Source organism: Calidris pugnax, unplaced genomic scaffold, assembly GCF_001431845.1.
Source record: "Calidris pugnax isolate Ruff unplaced genomic scaffold, ASM143184v1 scaffold270, whole genome shotgun sequence".
Taxonomy (NCBI): domain Eukaryota; kingdom Metazoa; phylum Chordata; class Aves; order Charadriiformes; family Scolopacidae; genus Calidris; species Calidris pugnax.
This window is the reverse complement of record NW_015091277.1, coordinates 237779-261465: the sequence shown is the minus strand read 5'-3', so window position 1 is coordinate 261465 and position 23687 is coordinate 237779. Positions and strand designations below refer to the sequence as shown.

Sequence of the window (23687 nt, the reverse complement as noted above, 5' to 3'; positions counted from 1 at the left end):
AATGGTTTGGGTTGAAAGGGACCTTAAAAATCATCCAGTTCCACCCCCCCGTCACCAACACAACCTTCACATAGCTCCAGTATCTCTCTTCTGAATTCCCCTGGCTCAAGCCACGCATCAATAATAGTTCATTTTTCTGTTTGTTCAACACAGGGGTATGTTATCTTCCAAAAAAAGCTCCCAATCAAAGCCTGACTTGTCTAGGAGACGCCAGAGGAAACACCCCCATCACAGCCTCCTTGCACAGCCCAGCGCTGGGTCACGCAAGGTCGAGCTGAAAGAGCTTTTTGCAATATATTCACGATGCCCAGAGCTGTCAGCAGGGAGCAGCAGCCACATAAAGATCCAGAGATCCCATCCAGGCAGACCTGCTCCATCTCCTTGGGTTGCTTTCAGCATCTCGGCTTTCCTCCTGCAAGTAGCTCGGGTTTCCTCGGGATAACACTGCAAGGTGATCCTCTCCAGACAGAGTAATGCTCGATATTTGCTTTCGGAGAGCACAGCAATCACAAGGAAATAAAGTGGAGATAACAGAGCTAGAGAAACCGAGGAGCAACGCAAAACCATCAGCCTGAGTCCAAAAGGGTTGCCGGTGGATGCCATGTGAGTCTCAACTCAAGATGTGACACCACATCAAGCAGCAACTGAACCCACACTCCTGGACTCTTTATCAGGAACTGTAGCGATGTGACACCACATCAAGCAGCAACTGAACACACACTCCTAGACTCCTTATCAGGAACTGTAGCTATAGGACGAGGGGTAACGGTTTTAAACCGAAAGAGAGGGGATTTAGATGAGATCTGGGGAAGAACTTCTTTGCTGTGAGCCTGGCCCAGGTTGCCCAGAGAAGTTGTGGCTGCCCCATCCCTGGAGGGGTTCAAGGCCAGGTTGGAAGGGGCTTGGAGCAACCTGGTCTGGTGGGAGGTGTCCCTGCCCAGGGCAGGGGGGTTGGAATTGGATGGTCTTTAAGGTGCCTTCTAACCTGTGTCCCTGCCCAGGGCAGGGGAGGTTGGAATTGGATGGTCTTTAAGGTGACTTCTAACCAAAATCATTCTATGATATGATTCTATGATTCTATAAGCAGTCTTGCCAGGGATGTGGATCATACAAGGACTAGAAAAGCAAAGTGTGTTGAGTTGTAAATCTTCTCTCAGGCTAAGGGAGCCTGGAAAGGGGACGTTGGACTACCTCCACTAAGCAATCAATGTGAAACACAATGACGTGTAGGGAGACACTGCTAACCACCTACACAATGAAGAACTCATATTGCATGAATCAGGGCTAACAAAGGCAAACAAGGATGGCTACAACAGTATTCCACCCCTACAGAGGTGGATCAGCATGACCAATGTCTTCTCATGTCTTACCTGTACACCAAACTCTGACCCAGCAGAATCTTAACCCAAAGAGGGCATAGGCTCTGCTGTTTTATAACAAGATTTAGAATGTTTCTTGCCTCTTTCAAGTGCATTTCAGTTTCTGCAGGGCGACGGTCAAAGCCTTGTTTGGATACCAGCCCTCTTGAGATGCAGTTGGTTTGAGACGCAGGGGAAGTTCAACCTAAATGACAGGGGAGCCCCCAACACCACTGCTGGAGGCACTCGAAGGAAACATAGACCCAAACAGATCTGAGGTGGCAAGTCAATGCCTCCCTCAGTGGGGCTGGGGAAAAGTAAATTTCAGGCTGAAATTTGTTTCCCAAACTGGACAAATTTGGCCATGTGAAATAGTACAGTTGTTCTTAACGACAGTAGTGATGTAAGTAGAACTGCATCTTAGGGATAGTGCTAAAATATGGGTTGCGGTGATTTAAAAATGGAAATTTTCTTTGATTTTTAAAACTCAGAGCAGTGTGACCATCCCATCTTCAGCACTCAGATGCCACTGAGCTTAATCCCATGGAGAGACAATATCAGCCCCAGGAGAGGAATATCCCACTCCTGCCTCACCTCTAGCCCCTAGAGAGACTGCAGACCACACTTCAACCTTCAAGAAGGGGAAACCTTAACTGGACTCCACCAGGGCTGCAGTGCAGCTGCTCAGATAAGAGGCACATCCATTCCTTTCCCAGGAAAATGATCCCAAACACAAGTCAAATAAAGTCCAATCAGAACTGTGTTGAAAACTGCAGCTGTGCAGAGGAAGCAGCATTTTTAAACTGTTCTAAGGAAAGGATGACATTTAAGGTCCGACCATCCAAATACACACTCTGGAGCTGTAACGTCATCTGCATCACACCACCACTGGATGTGAAAAGCATCCTCTTGAAAGAGCATCACAGATGGATGAGCATCACTGGCTGCTCTGAATCAGCAAACAGCGCAGACGTCAGAAGAAGTGCTCTCTATAACATCGTGCCCCACAATAGCATAGAATCTTAGAATGGTTAGAGTTGGAAGGGACCTTAAATATCACCCAGTTCCAATCCTCCTGCCCTGGGCAGGGATACCTCCCACCAGACCAGGTTGCTCAAAGACCCATCCAGCCTGGCCTTGAACCCCTGCAGGGATGGGGCAGCCACAGCTTCTCGGGGCAACCTGGGCCAGGCTCTCACCACCCTCAGAGTGAAAAATGTCTTCCTGAGATCTAACCTAAATCGCCCCTCTTTCAGTTTGAAGCCATTACCCCTCACCCTGTCACTATATGCCCTTGTAAAAAGTCCCTCTCCAGCTTTCTTGTAGGCACCCTTCAGGTACTGGAAAGCTGCTATAAGGTCCCCCCCAGAGTCTTCTCCAGGCTGAACGACCTCAACTCTCTCAGCCTGTCCTCAAGGCAGATGTGCTCTAACCCTCTGATCATCTTTGTGGCCTCCTTTGGACCCACTCCAACAGGTTGATATCCTTCTTTTGTTGACCCGTTGCCATGTGCTGGGTAGTCTCTCTAACCCCACGGCACTATTACTTGGCAGCCCGATTCCCTCTATTGTCAGAAGCTTTTGAAAAGTAGATTATAAGCCCTCAAGGCAAAGGTGTCACCTTCTTGTGAGCATGTGGTGCTTAAGCTCCTAAGATGGCCAGAGCCAGTCATCCTGGTATAAATAATTGCATCTCCAAATGAGTCCATCATTGATGCAGAAAGCCATCCTCCCCCGGTTCCTAAAGCTCTCGGTCGATTCCAGCCTTGAGGGGACTGAACGAGCCACTCACACCAGTGACATAACCCAGTAAATGTCAACCAGAAAGCCAGGAAAGCAAATTTAACCCTCTTCCCTAAAATCAGATGCTGCCTATTTCTGGAGCTTCCCCTGGCACCACTTCCCCCTGGCAGCAGGATCTTTCTGTGCAGGAATTCATATCCCTCACAATGTGAGATTTTTGTTAAAAAAGAGAACCTGAGTAACAGGTATTTCCATCATCCCAGCCTGTCTCTGTTTCCCTCCAAGGAAGAGGGAGCTGAAGCCCCAAATTCAGCAGGTTTAGGGCAGAGATGTATCCAAGCAGGACAGCTGTTGGTACTTGCTGTGATTAGTGCTGAATTTTTTTAAAAAGGTTTTACAGCAAAACTGCAAGAACTAAACAAATACATAATCTTTCTGCTTGTATTTCTCTGTCTCCCTCCACTTTCTTTGAGGGGTTTTCCTCCCTGATGCAACACATTCAGCCACGTTATGTCTAAAACCCAGATCCAGGTCTGCAGGGATCCAGTGCAACCGGACACAACCCATTTCTTAAGAAACCAGGGCTGAAGGCAACAATTTCACTCCAAAATCTCTGTCCTTTATAAACCATGCCAGCATCATTGAATTTCCTAGGTTGGAAGGGACCTTTCAGGTCGTCTAGTCCAACATCCACTGAAAGCCAGAGACAGACGCCACACAAGGTTTCTAGAAGCTGCTCCTTCTCTTCGTGCTTGGTTTGAGATGCTCATCCCTTGCAAAATTCAGGCTACTATTCATTTCTTCCTGCTACAGAGACACAGCAAGCAATTTCTAGAAAATTACTCACGGATTAATTCATTTTGACTATTTTTGTGCTCAGAAGTCAATTGCAAATGCTTTCAAACGGAGTCAAGAGCTTTGGACCCTCCTTAATGAAGATTATGAGAGGGTGCTAGTTAGAGCAGCGCAGCCTTGCTACAGTTGGACACCACTACACTGTATTTTTCCCCCTAATTAGTCACCTTGCCAGGCCTTCAGAGATAAAAATCACTGCATCATTTGCATGTTGGGGAGGCTAATAAAGAAGCTTGCACAGAAGGACCAAATTTGTTCCAAAGTGTAACCACTGTCATCGTGTGCCGAGCTGCACTGAAGGATTTGATCTTTGCTTCATCGACAAGCTTTAAGGATATTTTTTCATCCTTTTGGAAACATGAGCATCATTTTACTTTTTTTTTTCTGCTTTCCCTCCCTTATCTCTCCTCTCCAATATCAATGTCTTTGTGGGCTAATAATTAGACTGAAAACACAAGGCATAATACCCAATGGTATTTTTGTTCCTGTCAAAAGATGCCCTTTGGAAGTTCCCTGTATGGGGCTTAGTGTGGGATCTGCCAGTACATTGATTTCAGTATTCACGTCCCATCATGCCAGGTCACAATGAGGAAATAACAGTACAGTTTAAAAAATAAAATTTCTCCTTAATCCCTAGGAAGTCAAGGTGTTTCAGAGAGCATCCACATCCAACACTTCTGGAAACAGCTCAGACTGAAAGAAAGGGAAAAACGCGAAACAAAAAGAGAAAAAAAATTAAGGATTTCCTTGCACAACAGGATAAACTCAAAAGCAAAAAGGCATTATAAATTTAATAACTAGATATAGGAGATGTGACCTCATTACTGTTGTACAGCACACACACACAAAAAAAAAGCAAGCTGAAGTTTGATTTAGTGAAAGACTAAATAACCTTACATAGATTTATTTCAGTGAATGCAAGCATTTCTCCAGGTCTAACAGAAGATGCTAATTGTGATTGTTCATTACTATTGATGGGAGCAGACGACAGGTTAAATGGCCATATTTTTAATAGACAGATATGCATAAGATGTACAGCAAACCAAACACTTCTTGATTTCAGCAGCACGAAACAAAGCACTTCAGAGCCTTTAAAAACCAAAGCCATCTCAGATAGCTGGTGGCAAAGCTTTGGTACCCAAGATGAGATGAAATAAAGGCCCTCAAAGCTACCAAGAAAACAAAACCCTAAAACAACAGAAAGAAATCACCATCAGGTGAAAGCTCTCTAATAAGCCACAATCCCACAACCAGAAGTCTTCTTTACTACTTCTGTCAATAGTTGGTACCAGGAGATGATGAAACAGCATCTCTGTGAGAACATTAATGTATATTGGAGGCTTCGCCTTCAGGTTTGTTTTTTTTTTAAAAAAAACAACTAGATGATGAAACAGCATCTCTGTGAGAACATCAATGTATATTGGAGGCTTCACCCTCATTTTTTTTAAAAAAAAAAACAAAAAACAACTAAATAACTCTATGTGTGCACAGCCATGCTGGAATTTTTTTGAGGGAATATTTGCTGGAATTTTCCCTGGAAAAACAGGACACACTCCCTGGTCAAGGCAAAAAAAACCACTCCCATGCAGTACCCCAAGAGGCAAACCCTCAGGCACAATGAAAGGTTGGCTGCCCACCAAGACACTTTGTCCCAGCAACGGGTACTTTTCCACCCTGAAATTGTGCAAAGCCAGTGAGTCAGCACCGCCAAAAAAAAAAATGCTCCTCCCAGCACGGTGCCTGGGCTCAGAGCAAGGAGATGGGCATCATCTGCCGTGCAGGAAGGAGCCCGCACGCAGGCAGCTGTTTCGGCACAGTCTCTTCTCAAGCGCTGTTAAGACATGCCGAAAACCAGCTGTACAGTGGTGATTTGCCAAAAACGTCTATTTCCATGCTATTTGTAGCCTCCAGCTCTGAAAGCAAGAGCTGTTCTTGCCTCTGACACGCTTGGATGGTTTCCACGGGTTTAGCCCGATTGTTTCTAGACCAACCAGTAGCTTTTTGGTCCCAGCAATAGGAAGTGAGCTTCCAGGCTTCATGAAGGTTTTAAATTGGAAGAAAAAAGATTCAGATTAGATATCAGGAAGAAATTTTTTACTATGAGGGTGGTGAGACACTGGAACAGGTTGCCCAGGGAAGTTGTGGATGCCCCATCCCTGGAAGTGTTCAAGGCCAGGCTGGATGGGGCCTTGAGCAACCTGCTCTAGTGGGAGGTGTCCCTGCCCATGGCAGGGGGGTTGGACCTCGATGATCTTTGAGGTCCCTTCCAACCCAAACCATTCTATGATTCTATGATTCTAAGGTCTCCAAGGAGACAGATACAGCTCTCTCAGATAAGTCCTTGCTATTATTAATCCTTTGGGTGATTTACCTACAATTTGAGATCAAAGATCATCATGATGATCCCAATTATTTTTATAAGGAATGTATATTTAGGACTAACAACCGAAAAGCAAGTAGAATTCAACATTTTTATGGTTGAGTCACCATCCCTGGATGTGTTTAAGGGATGTTTAGATGGGGTCGTGAGGGATATGGTGTAGGGGAGGACTATGTAGAGTAGGGTAGATGGTTGGACTCGATGATCCCAAGGGTCTCTTCCAACCTGAACAATTCTATGATTATTATAGACAGCACCTTCTTCAGATCCAAAAAAGCAAAGACAACCTGCCTCAACCCAAAGCACCATGGAAGACATTTGGGAGAAGACTTGAAAGGTGCAAACTGCAGTAGAAGCTGGTGTCCTGCTGGATGAAGTTCCTCATTTCCATCTCAGGTTTGGTCCCAGCTTCTACCTTCTACCCTTGTGGCTTATCCTCAGCATAAATGGTGCATTTACCATCACAAGGAGAAGACAGTCAGTCAAACTTATTGCCACTGAAGAAAAGACAACTAGATTTCTGTAAGAAGAATAAAAAAGATGGAAGACCAAAGACAATAGACACTTGCTCATAAAGCCATCAGAGAAGTTTCACATATTAACGTGCAGAATTTACAGAGAACCCCATCTGACATTTTGGGGTGTCAGACGATTCCTCTACCCATGAGGACAAGACCCTTTCAAACCAACAGACATCAAGCGAGGGCTGGAGCTCTCAATTCCCAGCACATTGCTGCCATGGCCCTGATGCTGTCCTGATGGGAGTCCAGAAGGACAGAAACTGATCTGGAGCCTGAATAATTCATTTCAAAAGAGACTTTGAAAAGAAACTGATTGATTAACTGTGATTAACTGAACTCCTGCTAAGAGAAAGGGTTTTCAGAGAGCACCCTGATGGGAATGGACATTTAGCACTGCGAAAAGCGGGCACGACTGGATGACATTTAGGCAAGGGAAGGCAGAAGGAGTCGTGCAGAAGAGCCTTTCTAGCAGCAAATAAAAGCTCATGGGGGAACAGGATGACACCAAAGGGACACCGCTTGGAGGAACGCTACCACTGCAGACAAATGGTCAGCCAGTGTGAAACCAGTATCTCCCCTGTAGTGCAAAAAGCCACACTTCATCTAGGTACAGATGCCCAGGATGGTTTCTGATTTTCTCTTGCTACTTAAAATGCAAGGACCATTTCCCCTCTTCCAGTGTTTCAAAACAAATTTTATGAGCCATATGGCCTTCTGTCCCTCACTTTTTTCATCCACAGAACAAGGAAAGCAGTTGAGTCGCACTCACACAGACCCTACAAATGCTGGTCTTGAAGATCCTAAAGGGACAAGAGGAGACAGGGTGTGTGGATACACAGAAGAAAGCAGGCTCTGGAGTGCAAAGGAAGATCATTGTCCCTATTTGAGGAGCAGGCTGCATGCACCGATGGGAAGCACACACACTTACAGCTTTCCTGGGAAACTCTCCATTTCACCATCTTTTGCCCCATACACCATAACGCCACAACCTCAACAAATCCCTTATTTCAGGACAACAGGCATCTTCAGCCACCCCATGGATCTCCTTTGCTGGCTTTTGCCAGAAGAGCACTCAGGTGTACTTGTGTATTCCTAGTACAAAAGTGTTGGACGTGCAAATGCAATATTACAGATCCAGTCCCACCAGATGGGTGAAGCAACCAGTATCAGGCTCCATCAGTCTGTCTGCACAGCAAATCACATTTGTCTTGCTTCAGGAGATTTGAAGGCAAATACTGCATTGCTTTTTATCATCTCCAGTCCCACTACATCTAGTTTCACCTCAGGTCCCAAACTCCCAGGCTCTGCAGACTTTTTGATCTTGACATTGCCCAAAGGAGGATGTCTGTGTCCTACAGCCCAGTCTCCAGACTCTTCCCTGGGCTATTTCCTCCTCTCCAGCTCCACCGGGCCATTTCTCCAAACTAAATCTCCACGCAGTTGGGCTCAAAAGCAAAATCATAGCAAGCAGTCCTGTGAAATGACACTCTATTAGACAAAATGCTTAATTTACTTATTTTTTTCTTTTTTTTTTCTTCTTTTTTTTTCATGGAATTGTCTGGGTTGGAAGAGACCTTTCATATCATTGAGTCCAATCATCAACAAAACACTGCCAAACCCACCGCTAACCCATGTCCCTCAGTGCCATGTCTGCACAGCTTTTACATACCTCCAGGGATGGCAACTCCACCACAGCCCTGGACAGCCTCTTCCAAGGCTTGACAACCCTTCCAGGGAAGAAATTTTTCCTAATATCCAATCTGAACCTCCCCTGACACAACTTGAGGCCATTTCCTCTTGTCCTGTCACCTATTCCTTTGGAGAAGAGCCTCAGCCTCCTTTTCTCCAGGATCAACACCCCCAGCTCCCTCAGCTGCTCTTCATAAGACTTGTGCTCCAGACCCCTCACCAGCTCTGTTACCCTTCTCTGGACACGCTCTGGCCACTCAATGTCTTTCTTGTGCTCTGTTGCCCTTCTCTGGACACACTCTGGCCAGGCAATGTCTTTCTTGAAGTGCCTACTGGCAAGGCTTTAAAATCATTAGTTTCCAAGCAGATAGGACTTAGTACAACCTGAGTTGCACTGTAGGTGGAGGAGTTCTTCAAACTCAAGGTGACATTTGACATAATGAAAGGCTGGGCATGGATGGAAGTACAGAACAAGGTTCTGACCACCTCCCTCTGGTCCTCTTCTTTCTTACCCCATCTGAGGTTTGCCATTCAAGAGCACAGTCAGAAGACACTCACTACACATACAGCAAAGGCAAAGCAGTTGGATAAACCTACTGCCAACTCATCATGGGACATGCAGACTATTGCTTGGAGGTTGGAACAGGGCTTGCTAGTCTCTGACCTCGCTTCTTGCAGACTTCAGAGAAAACCATCTGCTGTTAACAGACAACCAGCTCTAGTTATTAGGGCATGGGGAAGGGGATGGATGCACCCTGCTGAACACAACCTGGGCCATAGCTCCATGTGCAGCACTGAGAGTGTCCTCCACCACCACTCTTCATCAACCTTCGTCGACCTTCTGCACCCTAAGATGCAAGCAGCATCTTAGAATCATAGAATGGTTATGGTTGGAAGACAGAAAACCATCTGCTGTTAACAGACAACCAGCTCTGGTTATTAGGGCATGGTGAAGGGGATGGATGCACCCTGCTGAACACAACCTGGGCCATAGCTCCATGTGCAGCACTGAGTGTCCTCCACCACCACTCTTCATCAACCTTCATCGACTTTCTGCACCCTAACATGCAAGCAGCAATCCAGAATCATAGAATAGTTATGGTTGGATCATCATCAGCTTTAAGATCATCAAGTCCAACTGTTAACCTCACATTGCAAAGTTACTGCTAAACCATGTCCCTCAGCACTCCGCCTACACATCTTCTCCCAGATAGGTTTATACCATACTGCAAGGAGTGTTTGCTGGCTCCAAGCAGGAACATGAAGGAAAGCAGAGGGCCAAGTCTCTGCTGGGAGTCTTGCTCCATGTAAGCTTTATGTAAGTTTTCTGGAAAACAGAAGGAATTTGCTGTTTAATTCTTTTAGAAGGCTATGGGGGGCACACAGGCCCGGAAATCCTGCGGGGAAAAAAATGTCCTATCAGGTTGTGTGATTTTCTGCCATCCAGAAAGCATCCAGAGCACAGGTTTTCACTTGGCTTCTTCTGGCCTTCATGGCTGGTACAAACTCAGTAGGACAGGAAAAAGCATTTATCATGCCCAGAACTTCATCCACCACCCACAGAGGCAATGTAGTTAAAAGTGTGATGCAAGTGAAGCTGGCATTTCAGGGGATTCCTTAAAGACAGAAATAACTGAAAATTAAGAGAACTAAAATAAAATACTTCTGTGTCATGACAGGTGTTTATCTCACCTATCAAACACCTAGTGCACACTCTTTGACTGGAAGAGGAACTCAAGCATGCTCCAAGCCTGCCAAATAGGTTCTGACAACCTAGACAGACAGTTTTTCTGGTCTGAATATCAGCAAAGAAGTTAGTTGGATGCCTTAAAAAAAAAATATAATTTACATTCGTAAGCCCAGTGCCTACACTCTAGGTTCTGACAACCTAGACAGACAGTTTTTTTGGTCTGAATATCAGCAAAGTTGTTAGTTGGATGCCTTAAAAAAAAATATATATATAGTTTACATTCGTAAGCCCAGTGCCTACACTGATGGGGCAGCCACAGTTTCTCTGGGCAACCTGGGCCAGGCTCTCACCACCCTCACAGCAAAGAAGTTCTTCCCAACATCTCACCTACATCTCCCCTCTTTCAGTTTAAAACCATTACCCCTCTATCTATCGCTCCACTCCCTCATCAAGAGTCCCTCAATCTCAATCAATCAGCAGAAAGAGATGGAGGTAGAACCATTCAACAGACCCAGGTACAGAAGCACCCAACCAAGAGACGCAGACCAGTATGACCAAACACCACAGGACAGCTTTATCCAAGCCCAGGGATATGCCCAAGCCAAGATGCTCCATCTTTAACCTGGACGCATCCAGAGACCTTGGAGAAGAAAAGACTACATGATTATGATTTCCAGGTCTACCCAGAGGCAGATGATAGGAATGTTTCATCACCTCACCCAGTCTCATGACGATCTGCAATGCAAGAGTGCTGTGCAGTCACGTAGGGTCACAGCACAGCTTGTTTGTTTGTTTTTGCAAATTGCCACATACTCAAGGCATCTTGCTGCAAGCTGAGTTTAACCACTGCTGGTGAGGTCCTGCAAAGGACACGAAGACTGAGCCTCAAGCTCTAAAGAAAAAAAATAATAAACAAAACAACAAAAAAAATTAAAAAAAAATCACAAACTACTGCTGCAGCTCAAGGGCCAAGCCTGGAGAGCAAAAAAACCAGCAGAACTAGCAGCCAGGAATATGCAACGGCACAAACCACCTTGAGCAAAGCAAGGATTGCCCTTTTGTTTGTGAGGCATCTAGAACATCTGGGGCGTGACTTGACTCCGGGTTCATCTGCTGATTTACCATCACAGTAACTTCATCCAGGAGGGGTGCCTCCAAGATATATTTGTCATGTATATTCTCTGGAGAGCAGCCTGAAGACCATCAGATCCAGTGCTATCCTTTACACGGGCAGAAGAGTCAGACAACACAGGACTAAATAATTACGACTACTCACCATCGGTGCTCCACGGTGACCTATAATGGCTGGCTTTGGTCCCAGAGCCTTCTTCTCCATGATGCAAGGGGACGAGATGGTGAGGGGGACGAGGTAAAGTGCAACTACAACTGCGAGGTATGCAGTGACCATCAGCATCTGAGAAGCTGAGAGGGAAAGAGGGAGAAAGAGCTGGTGAAAATGTTGGTCCCGACCTCCTCACACCACAGGAACAGAGCCAAGGCACCTTCATCTTCCTCCAAAGGAGAAGCTGGTCTACAGCCATTGCTCCAAGTGTTGAGGGGAAAAACATACTCTATGTTAAATAGCCCCTTTGAGCTAATCAAGTCCTGAGGAGGGTTTTCATTTAGTTTTGTATGGGGAAAACAAAATGTTAGGCAAATTGCTTAAAGTCCTAGCAACACAGCCCAAAACAGAGCTGATTTCCAGCCCTTTGGGTGGGACAGCACCAAATTTTGCCCTGCCTGGCAGCAGAAATAGATCACCAGTTACACACACCTGTAAATAATCCATGGCACCATGGGCATGAGTTTAATATCACTTGAGTTTACATTAGTGGTTCACCAACACCACCCACTTCAGCCAGAGTAAAGCCACTTTAGCTCTTTCTGCAGAAGGATTTGTGCCAGCCAGAACTGAGTTAACTTGCAATAAATGTTGTACTGATTACGTTGAACATGTTTAAATAAAACCATGGGTTGGGATGGTGCTACAGCAATATTTCAAGACCGGTGAATGCAGCCAAGGGGGTAGGGTTTGGGGCCAGATGAGCAGTCCTGCCCCCCACACCGTGGCTCAGCCCCCAACTACCAGTGACTTCTCACAAAGTCCAGACTATCTGGGAATCCTTCGAAGGTGTTGACAGCACAACAGAAACACCCCTTGCTCCCAAACAGACATGTATTCCTTATAAAGAACAACGGTCACCTTTAAGCTCCTGAGCTATTTGCAGCCACTTGAAACCCACAGATATTACCCCATAAGACTTCTTTTTTTTAATTATTATTTATTTTTCAAACTCATTAGGAGTTTGGAACTCAAGGGAGAACCTCCAAAAAACCCCTTTAAAACAAATATTTGACATGGACACAAGGTGGAGAAGGCTTTTTTTTTTTTTAGGGGAAAGACAGAACAGCCCAGCTCTGGTCCTGACCACAACTGATCTGGTTTCACACATAAATAAACTGCTTTTTGCTTCCAGCCTCTAATAGCCTCATTCAAACATGTTCCAACAAGCCAGAAAGAAACACTACTAACCTTGCCAGCTATTTTTTTCCTCTTCTCTGGAAGAGATGTCAATCACCCACAGAGCATTCAAGGAACTGAATGGCATCTTGCTAAGTCGGTTCATGCTGTGTCCTGCACCACAGAGATATGGTGCCCTGGAGTGGTGCGTTACCAGCATCAGAACCTCCAGATGGACACAGGATGCCATCCCGACCCAATTCTTGCTCACCCCAGGAATGCCACGCACCAACCAGGCTTTGAAAAATCAGCCTAATTGTCAGGAAAGTCTCAGGCTGGGCAAAGAATCTGGTCCCTTCCTTCCTAGTACTGCAGCTTCAGGATTAAGCAGCTCAGATCCACACTGAAGTCAAGCACCACGTGAAATGCGTGGGCTTCCAAATATTTGTTATCATTCGAGTGCACCCACAACGAAAAGATGCCCCAGCGGGGGTCACAGACTATGTTGTGGCTGCCCCATCCCTGGAGGGGTTCAAGGTCAGGTTGGACGGAGCTTTAAGCAACCTGGTCTGGTGGTAGGTGTCCCTGCCCAGGGCAGAAGTGTTGGAACTGGATGATCTTTAAGATCACTTCTAACCTAAACCATTGTATGACTGTATAAAACAGAGCTGAAGACCTCATCCAGACATGGATACGTGGGAAACTGAAATCACACACACAAAAAAAGACCCAAAATGAAATACATGTGTGAAAGACAAGCAAAGTACATACTGTCCAATTTGAAGTTGGATGGTCTGTATGGAAGAAGCTCTCCTGGTGACCACCCAAGCCAAGAAAGCAGGACAGATTAAGCCTCCCACTTTCTACAACATGACAACACCAACAATTTAGATGCAAGCCTTCCTCCTTCATCCCTACCCTGCTCTTAGTGACCACTCCAGCCTGGTTTGGTCTCCTGGAAGAGCAGGTTTCTCACACCACCATTTGCTACTCAACGCTTCCAGGGCTTCTTTGAGTCCAACATTTTCTATTTGACCTCAGAAGCAAGTTTTGAAAACAAGCTACTACCTTTTAAAACACTGTAGCTAAGAAACTGCTGTTCTCCAGGTTTGGAAAAAGTAGCACAGGGGGAACTTAAAAAAAAAAATAAATAAGAGGTATAAATCTGCTCAGTGAAAAAGCCAAAGCCAGTTGCTGAAGAATGTCATATGCCTCAAAAAAGACAAGAACAGATTGTTGCACCAATGACTGCAGCTGCACCAGTTATTTCCAAAAGATATTATTAGTGAGTGAAATCTTATTTTCCATTTACAAGCAACTGTAAATTCTCACAGAGATTTCAGTTCCTCTCTTCCATTTTTTAACACCACTGTGTCAAATATTTCTGTACCATAAAGTCTGTAAACTCCTTCAGGTAAAATACCTTTCACAAGTAAAATGACCCTGAAATAATTTTAAGATCCAGTGGTACAGAAGAGATGAATGCCTTTCCTTAAAAACAAACAAACAAAAAACCACAACCCAGGAGCAGGAAAAAAAATAAAAAAAAAAAGAAGAAAAACAGCTTCCTGGCTTATTAAAACAAACAAAAAAAGCCATTTTCAGGGAACTCAGCTGCAAGAGAAAAAGTGTAAGGAATTCAGGAGCAGCACATGCAGTCTCTGCTCTGGGCGTAACCACAAATCCTCCCTCAACTGGCAGCCTAATTACATGCTAGGACATATTTAAGAACCACCAGGTACAGCTTTATTGGCATATTTACAAATTAAAGCCGAGCAATTCTTTCTTTGAAAGGTCTCTCTGGATATCAAAATCTTTCCATCTTCAGACACCGTTTCCTCATTCTTAACTCCTACTTCTTGGAAGTCTTTCGCAAGTGCTGCCAAGTCCTCCAGGGCTTGTATTTTGCTGCAGGTTAAATACCAATTAAAATAATTTTCCTGGAGCTGGCACAAATGTCTGAGAACATCCATGGACGCCCTGAAGAAAAACACTTCTGAGGGCAAAGAAGGATCAAATTATCTCTCAGGAAAACCTGGAGGAACAGCTCAGGCTTGGGAGAGCCCCTGGCAACAAGGCGAGACAGGGAAGATGCACAAAAGAGATCGTTTCAGTGGTCAGGACCATCAACAAGAGCTGGGTTCAGCGTGTCCTTCACCACCATGGTTCCCTTAGATCTTTGACCATGTCTCAATGTGCATTTAAGGAAACAACTAACCATAAGGGGACCAGATCCCTACTGAACCTTCTGGGTGCTACTGCATCACAGTCAACAAGTCCTTGAAGGCTTTCAAAACCCAGATCCACCTAGAAATGCAGGTGAACAAGAGCCGAGGAGATGGGGGAAGGGAGAAGTACTTATAAGATCCAGAGAAGAACCCTTCACGTTAGCTGCAGAGGGTGCATTTATGCTTTCTAAAGCAGATTAATGAAAATCTGAATGCCTTTAGTCATTGCATTACTGAAAGCAGCCCTTTCACCTCCAACCCTGCTGCGCTTCTGCCCACAGCTGTGAGATCTGGATGCATCCCCAGACCAGATTCACCCACTCCAGTTTCAGCCAGGTTACTCCAGGAGAGCATCCACCTCCCCAGCGTGGCTGAGCTGGAGGCTGCTGAGCCCAGGGAAGGAACCAGCACTGCCTCCTGCCAGCTGGTTCCCACCAGGAGGGCCCAACGCCCCAACAGCCACCCACCAGCCCCTGACCACCCCACAAAGACACAAGGGGTACTCACTGGCTTTCTCCGTTCGTGCAAACTGCCCCGCTATCAACCACGACAGGGCCGTGACCGCTGCAAGAGCTCCTATGTGCAAGAAAGGGGCTGTGGCCTGCAGGACATGAGAACAGGAGAGAAAAAAATGAGGACAAACACCCCAGCACCTTGCAAATTCACTGATCTTACAGGCTCCATGGTGCACCAGACCACTCTGCTCCCCGTTGGATTTCACACCATTCCTACGTGAGGCTCCTGCGTCTGTTTTGGCCACCTCTTCTTCCAAAGCTTATCGTTGCCTTTGGCACTCAGGCCCCCCAGCACCTTGCAAATTCACTGATCTTACAGGCTCCATGGTGCACCAGACCACTCTGCTCCCCGTTGGATTTCACACCATTCCTACGTGAGGCTCCTGCGTCTGTTTTGGCCACCTCTTCTTCCAAAGCTTATCGTTGCCTTTGGCACTCATGAAGGCAAAGCAGGAAAGCTCTAAACCCCTTCTTGGGGAAGAATGCACCCAAACCCACAGATATTTGGAAAAAGTCTCCTTAGACACCATGCAAATTCAAGTAAGGATCTTGGTGCCACTAAGTTTTAAGTTTCTTGTACTCCAGTTGACTACAAGACATTGAGTCAGTAGCTCAAAGTCTGGATGGAGATTAGTGACGAGTGGTGTCACTCAGGGGTCTCCATTTGGACCAGTACTATCTACTATCTTCATCAATGGCATAAAAAGTGGGATCGAGGGCACCCACAGTGAGTTTGTAGATGATACCAAGCTGAGTGGTGCAACTAACATGCCTGAGGGGACGGATGCCATCCAGAGGGACCTGGGTTTGTCCCTCTGCTCTGAGGAGACGCCCCCCAGTGCTGCCTCCAGCTCTGGTGCCTCAGCACAGGAGAGACATGGACCTGTTGGAGTGGGGTTAGAGGAGGCCACAGAGATGCTGTGAGGGATGAAGCCCCTGTGCTGTGAGGACAGGCTGAGAGAGTTGGGGGGGGTTCAGCCTGGAGAAGGCTCCAAGGAGACCTTATTGCAGCCTTTCAGTACTTACGGGGGGCCTACAGGAAAGATAGGGAGGGAGTTTTTAGCAGAGCCTGTTGCAATAGGACAAGGGGTAATGGTTTTAAACAAAAATAAGGTAGATTCAGACATGATAAAAGGAAGAAATATTTTGCAACAAGGGCAGTGAGACACTGGCCCAGGTTGTCCAGAGAGGTGGTAGATGCCCCATCCCTGGAAACATTCCAGGTCTGGTTGCATGGGGCTCTGAGCAACTTGATGTAGGTGAAGATGTCCCTGGTCATGGCAGGAGGTTGGAATAGGTGGCCTTTAAAGGTCCCTTCCAACCCAAACTATTCTATGAACACCATGGACTGGGGTGGACCATAGCGTATCAAGAGAGAAAGTTTGAGATGGATCCTGAGTCATGCTTTTGTTCTCCAATTGCTTGCCTAATTTTTTTTAAAAACAAAAATAAAACCAAAAAAACCCAAACAAAATGAAGAAAAGGGAAGTACTTCTGAGAAATGTTAGTCACTCATGTGAATGCTATTTTTCCCCCTCCTGTATTTCTGTACAGAATAATCACCAGTAAAACCTCTCAAACCTTTCAGGGGCAAAATATTTTGGGACCTCTTTTTGAGGAAGAGGGAAAAAAAGAATAAAGAGCAGATCTATCAATAAATTAACAGTTTGTAACTATTTTTCTCTAAAACTTATTTAGCCCTGCAGCATACAACCAGTCTTTCTTAAAACAGGACTAGAGCACAGAAGTCACATTCTTTTCAGATATATATAAATTTATGTGTAATGTAAAAACAAACCCAGAGTACTCCTCCCATAGGACTGGGAAGAGCATGATGCTCCAGGCCTGGACACCAATGTCCAGAGCACTGTTAGCCAAACCAAGTGGAGGAATTGCCTTCTCTCCTCCAGCAACTCTGAGTCACACCCAGCTTCAGTATTTTCCACCTCTGACTCTGCAGCCAAGCCCTGGTTTGAGTTTAAAGGAAAGAGCCCAGGAGATGAAGACAAAGTGATATGGTGGCCTTGAGGACTCCATGGGAGTTTTGCTGCAAGTTTTCTCATTGCCAAGGCTTCCATTTTAGGAGTAGAAAGGCACAAAGTCCATGGCATGTAGATGCACTGGCCCCTTTGCCCACTTGGAGAAGCATCCTTGAAGACAACTTACTTGCAGTGAAATAAATACCATCTCCCACTCGTCGTCCCAAAGCTGTGCTATCGATGACATGGTCACCACGGTAGTTATCAAGGTTGTCACCAGGCCAATCTGCAACAAATATGAGAGTATTTACATACTGTATCCAATCATCATAGAACTTCTACAGACTGGGAAATGGAGAGAGAAGTTTTGTATGTAACAAATGGCCTAAAACAGCTAGCCTCAGGACCCACAAGGAAAGAGGTTGGGCTTGTTTGCCGTGCCAGCATAACCTCCCCTTTCCACCACTGAAGATACAACACTGGGCTAAATAGTCCCAGGAGCACACATCTCATGGATGATCTCTCACTTTCTTCACATGCTGGCCAATGGTACGGAAAGATCAAGTGATTCACCCTGCCACCACACTGGATCAGAAACAGCTTAAAACTGGGTTCTGCCAGGCTGTGGAGATGATCCCATATTCTTGGAAGAGGTTGCCCAAGGAAGCTGTTGAGGCCCCATCTCTGGAAGTATTCAAGACGAGGCTGGATGGAGGCTTCGAGCAACCTGGTTTAGTGGGAGGTGTCCCTGCCCATGGGAGGGGCCACTGGAACTGGATGATCTTTAAGGTTCCTTCAAACCCAAACCATTCTATGATTCTCCTGGCCCTGCTGCAAGAGCCTGTGATGCACCAGTGCTATGGGAGGTTGGTGGACTTTGCTCAACTTGACTCTCCAACGCTTCTGCTCAGGGATAAAAGACTTGAACACACCCAGACAATGAACATTGCATTTCTCAGTAAAGGCTGAACACATGTTCAAACAAGGCTGTCGTTCCCATCACTAAGCAATCATCTCTGAGATGGTTCAGCACAACATTGTGCATGAATGTGACCTCACCTGGGCCTGAAACGGCAACAACTGTGCAGTCGGCATCCAAGCCATGTTGACAGAGTGGTTATAACAGATATTGCCCCTTGAGAAGATGACAGTGGCTGAACTGAGATGGCAGAACAAGACCTAGTCCGTCAGCCGTTTCCCCCAGCCTCCCTCTTCCACTGCATGGAAGCACTTGGGAGTCTGAGTGGAGCAGTCAAAAAGAAAATGTCATCTCCATTTGGAAGGTAAAAAGTTCAAACCATCAAAAACTGGCCTAGAAATAACTCCAGCTGTAAACACCTAAAATCTGGGCTGTCTGTCAAAAATAGTTCACCATCCTCCGCCTCTCCTTCTGGTGCCTCAGTCTCTGCTGTATCGCACGCCTGCTGGATTAAAAGGATGCTGCTGCTCTGTGTCTCGATCTCATGTTCTGTCTAGATCTGAAATCCACGTGGGAGACTTGGGCAGAAAAGGCCAACAAATACGTAACAGTGAACTAATAATCTAGGATGCACAGGACACCTCTAGACTGATTTCAGATCTCCTTAATACTTTTGACAAGCAAATAGAAAACTCCACGTTCCCAAGGTTTACAGAAATCATTGCTGTACACAAGGACGTGATTTCTCATTCTAGTTAAAGTTTAGCCCTCGGTTCCCACCTGCTGTTCCTCTCCTAGGTGCTCACAGACAGACCTACCAACAGCACAAGAGGCATCCATAGGCAGCAGTGGCTTACCCTGAGCCTCTAACTTTTGGGAAACATGAACAAAGCACACGGGGCAGCAGAAAGGGTCAACTTGACCCAGGCTGAAGATGATTCCTGAGCCAAGAGGCTGCATCCAAACCAACTTCCAACCCCTACAAGCCCATTTCTGCACATTCAAGGAAGGACGGGATTTACTTGCTTATTTAAAAGACACCCCCCCAGTGACCTATAGTGGTAAACCACTATTTCAAGATATTTCCTCATTAAGGACTCTGAATTAATGACTCTGAGACATTAAGGACTCCAAAGCAAAGCATGTGGACAACTGCACTTTGCCATGGGGCCTTGCACACAGAAGTCATTCTGCTCAGACCTCCGCAGGTCAGACCTCTGGGCCACCAGCCAGAGTGTAACACCAGCACACAACCAGGATTGAAACTACTTCTCATCCATTTTATATCCCCCAAAAGCTGAACTTAAAATTCAGCAGGGACAGAAGACTCTGTCAACTAGATTTCTCCAGGACAGCCCTGATCCCCTCGATGTCACTGCCCGTGCAGCACAGAGGTGTCAAATGTATCTCCATTTCATCATTTCCTCCTCTGATCAGCTCTGATTTATGGCTTCTTATCCTCCCCCATCTATCTCCAATTTGGCTTATGATCCTCAGCTGTTTTTGCAGGACTACAGGAGAAAATCGGAAGGAATCCTGCTATTTGCATATACCAGCATTTTCTAAGTAATATATATTTGACAGTAATTCAGCAGAGAATATTAACTTCATCCAGTCTCTTATCTAAACCTCCTCAGAAAGCTGAGGGAGGTGTGGGGAAGGGAAGAGAGACAGAGTGACACATCTGAGCTGCGATGAAAGGTGGACTTTTTTGGAAGAAGGGAAGGAAGGGTGGGTTTCTGTAGGCAAGAACTAACTGATCTTCACCAACACATTCCTCTTCTGGACTTACTCATCCAAACCCACCAGCCACCTGGAGCGTGTCTGAAAAATACCATTTCCCCCGATGAAGAAACATATGTTAGACTCGAAAAACCAACAATTTATTTTCCAGCAGCAGTCAGACGGTCCCCACCCACTCTTTGCATTGCATCCCCTCCTCCCAAGGAAGCATAATTTCTATAGTTTCTAAGGAAAAAAAAAAAGAAAAAAAAGAGAGGGTGGGGAGGTTTGTCCTAAGGGGCAGTACATCTGTTCAGGCTCTGATCCTGCAAGACCTTGTCACCATCAGAACCATCAATTTCAGGAGAAGCTGTGTATTGGCAGATTCAGGACTGGTCCCTTAATTACCTATTAGCAGAATGCCAATTACAACTGAATCCTGGCAAGCTACTTTCTTTGGCACAGTCTCTCCCCACAGCTTGCTACATACCCTTCCTCTCCCCTTCTGTGCTCCAAACTCCAGATTACCATCTTCTCTTACATTTCATTGCATTTTTCTTTTCAAATTGCTTCACATACAAACCGGGACCTCCTTGGGTTCCACCAAGCCACAACCTGCACATTGCACACCCCACCTTTTAACACCTATATCTTCTCCCAAGGCTTTTTCTACAGTGGTTTCCTCCAAGGACATCCTGAAAAGCTTCACACCTGCTCAGCCACTCCTCCAGGGCTGAGCCCATCACAGAAGGGAGCACCAGAGAGGTTCATAATGGTTCACTAAGACAAGACCAAAGTCAAGCTGCTCTAATGACATGCTGCTTCTCAGTCTCCAGAAGTGCCACCCCCTCCACCCTGCTCCCTGCCACCAGGTACCCCAAAGCATTTCACCCACCATGGAGCAAAGTTATTGTCCCCAGGCTTGGACTGCCCCTACTGTGGAATTTGCTTGGCCCTCTGAAATGAGGACACATACACCACTACATGACATCTAAAGTTTATGCTCTTCCCAAAAACACCATGAAGACAGGTACCACATGCACCACCCTCTCCTTAGCCTCCTGTTTTATGGAGATCCTGCTCCTTTCCAAGCTGAGAAGAGCCATTTACCTTGTGAAGCCAGTGCAAGTTCATTTGCTGTCCCACAGCTATGTGACATAGTGCTAGTATCTGGGAAGGAAGAAATCAAGAGTCAGAAAATGACACATCACAACATCAAGTGTTTGCATGTACAGGAGCACCACATCACCACAAAAGTTAACCCAACAGGCCAAAGCAGAAATCAGGGCTAGGGATGGGTCCAGCAGATAACACCTGGCCCATCTGTACAGATAGATCCTCTCCAAAGCCGAGGATATGAAGGAAAAGACTATCCTCCAAGAAGCAGGGAGCTGGAGAACCTGGTCCATGGGTGCACAGCTCCTGGGACCTCAGGAAGCAAAGACTACACAGGGCCAGGTACTGGCGTGCTACCTCAATGGACACCACCTTGAAGGTCCCAGCACTCTGGGATGTGGGGAAACAACTTGTACACATGACTGGCAGAAACACCAAAGTGGGGTTGGGGCCATACTCAGGGAAACAAAAGCTGTATTTCTCCTTGGGTCATCTGCACCACCAGTATCAGGGTCTGTCTTTGCTCTCGATCACCTGAGGTCAAAGACCATGCGTTTTTCCACTTTCCATTTATTTTAGCCACTTAAAGCTAAGAGAGAGGGAGAGAGATGTCACTTCTGAAAGGAAAATTGCTCAAGTGACAGATGGACTGAGAAGTTCATACCCTTTTTAAAACAAATGCACAAAGCTTTAGGAAATGGCATTTTATTCCACTCACCAGTAACACTGTAATGTAGATAAATCCAGCAGCAGTTGTTACAAGGATTGGAATGGACCAGTCACTCCAATATCCCATTCGGTTATATAAAAACCTGAAAGATAAGCGTGAAGGACAGATTAAGAAGAGATTCCATGCCATAGCAACTTTGTTAGGATTAGACAAAACTTTAGAAAATGGGCCTTTCTGTTTCCACCATCCAGATGAGAGAGAGGTAGCAAAAAGAAAAAGTCACACGGAAACAAAATACAGTGTTTGTGCTTTGATCCCTCATGGGAAATTAATCCTGCAGTGAGGAATCAGACAATTATGTCAAACACAGGAACAAAGCCACTTCGGAAAAAAAAAAAAATAATCATACATGACCAGAACTTGAGTTTTCAGAAGAACATTCCACATAAACAAGGGGAAAGCATCGCCACATGTGGTGGTTGTTGCCTAAACAATAGATCCAATGCTGTCCCACGTGCATATAGACTCTCAAATACAATATAGAGATAGTATCAAGGACAGGGAACTAAAATCAATGTTGCTGTGCAGAGCTGTGCTATATACTTGAGGTATAAAGTCTTTGCAGAGGGATGAGCTGAAGGAACAAGTTGTTTTCCTGTACCTATCAGAGACTGTCTCTTATTCCAATGGACTGTAGTGAAGGTCCAATCTTGAGCGAAGACTGTCAGGAGTTGTGCTCAGAACTTCCCAAAACTGGGTTGGCTAGAGGAACCACATCCTTCTGACCTTCTCATCTTAAACTGACTGAAGGGTTCATCTGCCCAGCCTGAAGGATGCTTGAGGGGTGTTTTGGCTCAGTGGGTTCCCTCGTCCTGGTCCTTCTGTTTACTTTAAAGCTCTGAGATAGGCCATTTAATGGCTCTGCAATCCAAAGTCCTGGTCCTTCTGTTTACTTTAAAGCTCTAAGAAAGAGATAGGCCATTCAATGGCTCTGCAATCCAACCTTGGCAAGAGGCAGCAGCAATATCTTGATGATCAGAGCAGGGAGTGAAGCAAGGTTAGAGGAGGAGTGAGGTATAGATGACACCCTACAGGTATATCTCCAAAGCATGTACCTCCAACCCAGCTTCTTTGGTTCCTTCTAGGCCCATCACTCACCAGTGAAGTCTCCAGTTGATCTGCCTCCATGCAGAACAGTTGTCACCTCATCAAGGCTTAGCAGCACAAAAAGCATAGAAGCCAAATGTTCTTCCTATGGCCTAGTGGTCACAGAACTGCTCTAAGAACAGAGGAACCCACGTTCATTCCCTGCCTTAGCTTTTGGGATTGCAATATTCTTCCCCTACCACCTCTCCAACCAACAGGCAAAGAGGCAGGCTCCATCCTGCTGCTGAAACTCATTTTCTTCACTCCTCTCCCCTATTTATCCAGATATCCTTCCTACTCTCAGTTATCAGATTTTTGAACCCTGTATTTCAGAGGGCAACTGGGCTCAGCATCTGGCCTCTTCTCATCACTTTCATAAAGTCAACGGGCAACGAAAGCTTTAGGAACAGGAGCACCAGGCAAAGCAGACCATGATTCACAGCAGCACAGTAAAAGACACTGTCTCTTCTGCCTGGCAGTGGGTCTCAAATGTCAAATTTGCATTTAAACAGCAATACGCTTCCCAGAAAAACCATCCTGGAGTTGAATTCCGGAGTCATTAATGCGTATTGCAGCAAAGCCACAGCAACACACAAGATAGACTCAGTCCACTACCTTCCCTGGCCAGAAATTCAGATGAGGACCCAGGCCCCACCAGCTCCAGGAGAGAAGCAGGCAAATCCCAAAACCCTTCTT

At 45.8% G+C, this 23687-nt stretch overlaps 1 protein-coding gene across 4 annotated transcripts in view; it reads right to left on the bottom strand.

The window, feature by feature from the left end:
• Window positions 1-23687, bottom strand: part of GDPD5 (glycerophosphodiester phosphodiesterase domain containing 5) — a 240729-nt gene that overhangs the window by 25685 nt on the left and 191357 nt on the right. For all 4 annotated transcript variants that reach the window (XM_014960612.1, XM_014960613.1, XM_014960611.1 and 1 more), the window contains exons 4-8: window positions 21894-21987; window positions 21170-21229; window positions 17606-17704; window positions 15432-15525; window positions 11512-11657 (exon numbers count right to left, since the gene is read on the bottom strand). In XM_014960612.1, the coding sequence (XP_014816098.1) occupies window positions 11512-11657; window positions 15432-15525; window positions 17606-17704; window positions 21170-21229; window positions 21894-21987 (493 nt within the window). The remainder of the gene's footprint in view (window positions 1-11511; window positions 11658-15431; window positions 15526-17605; window positions 17705-21169; window positions 21230-21893; window positions 21988-23687) is intronic.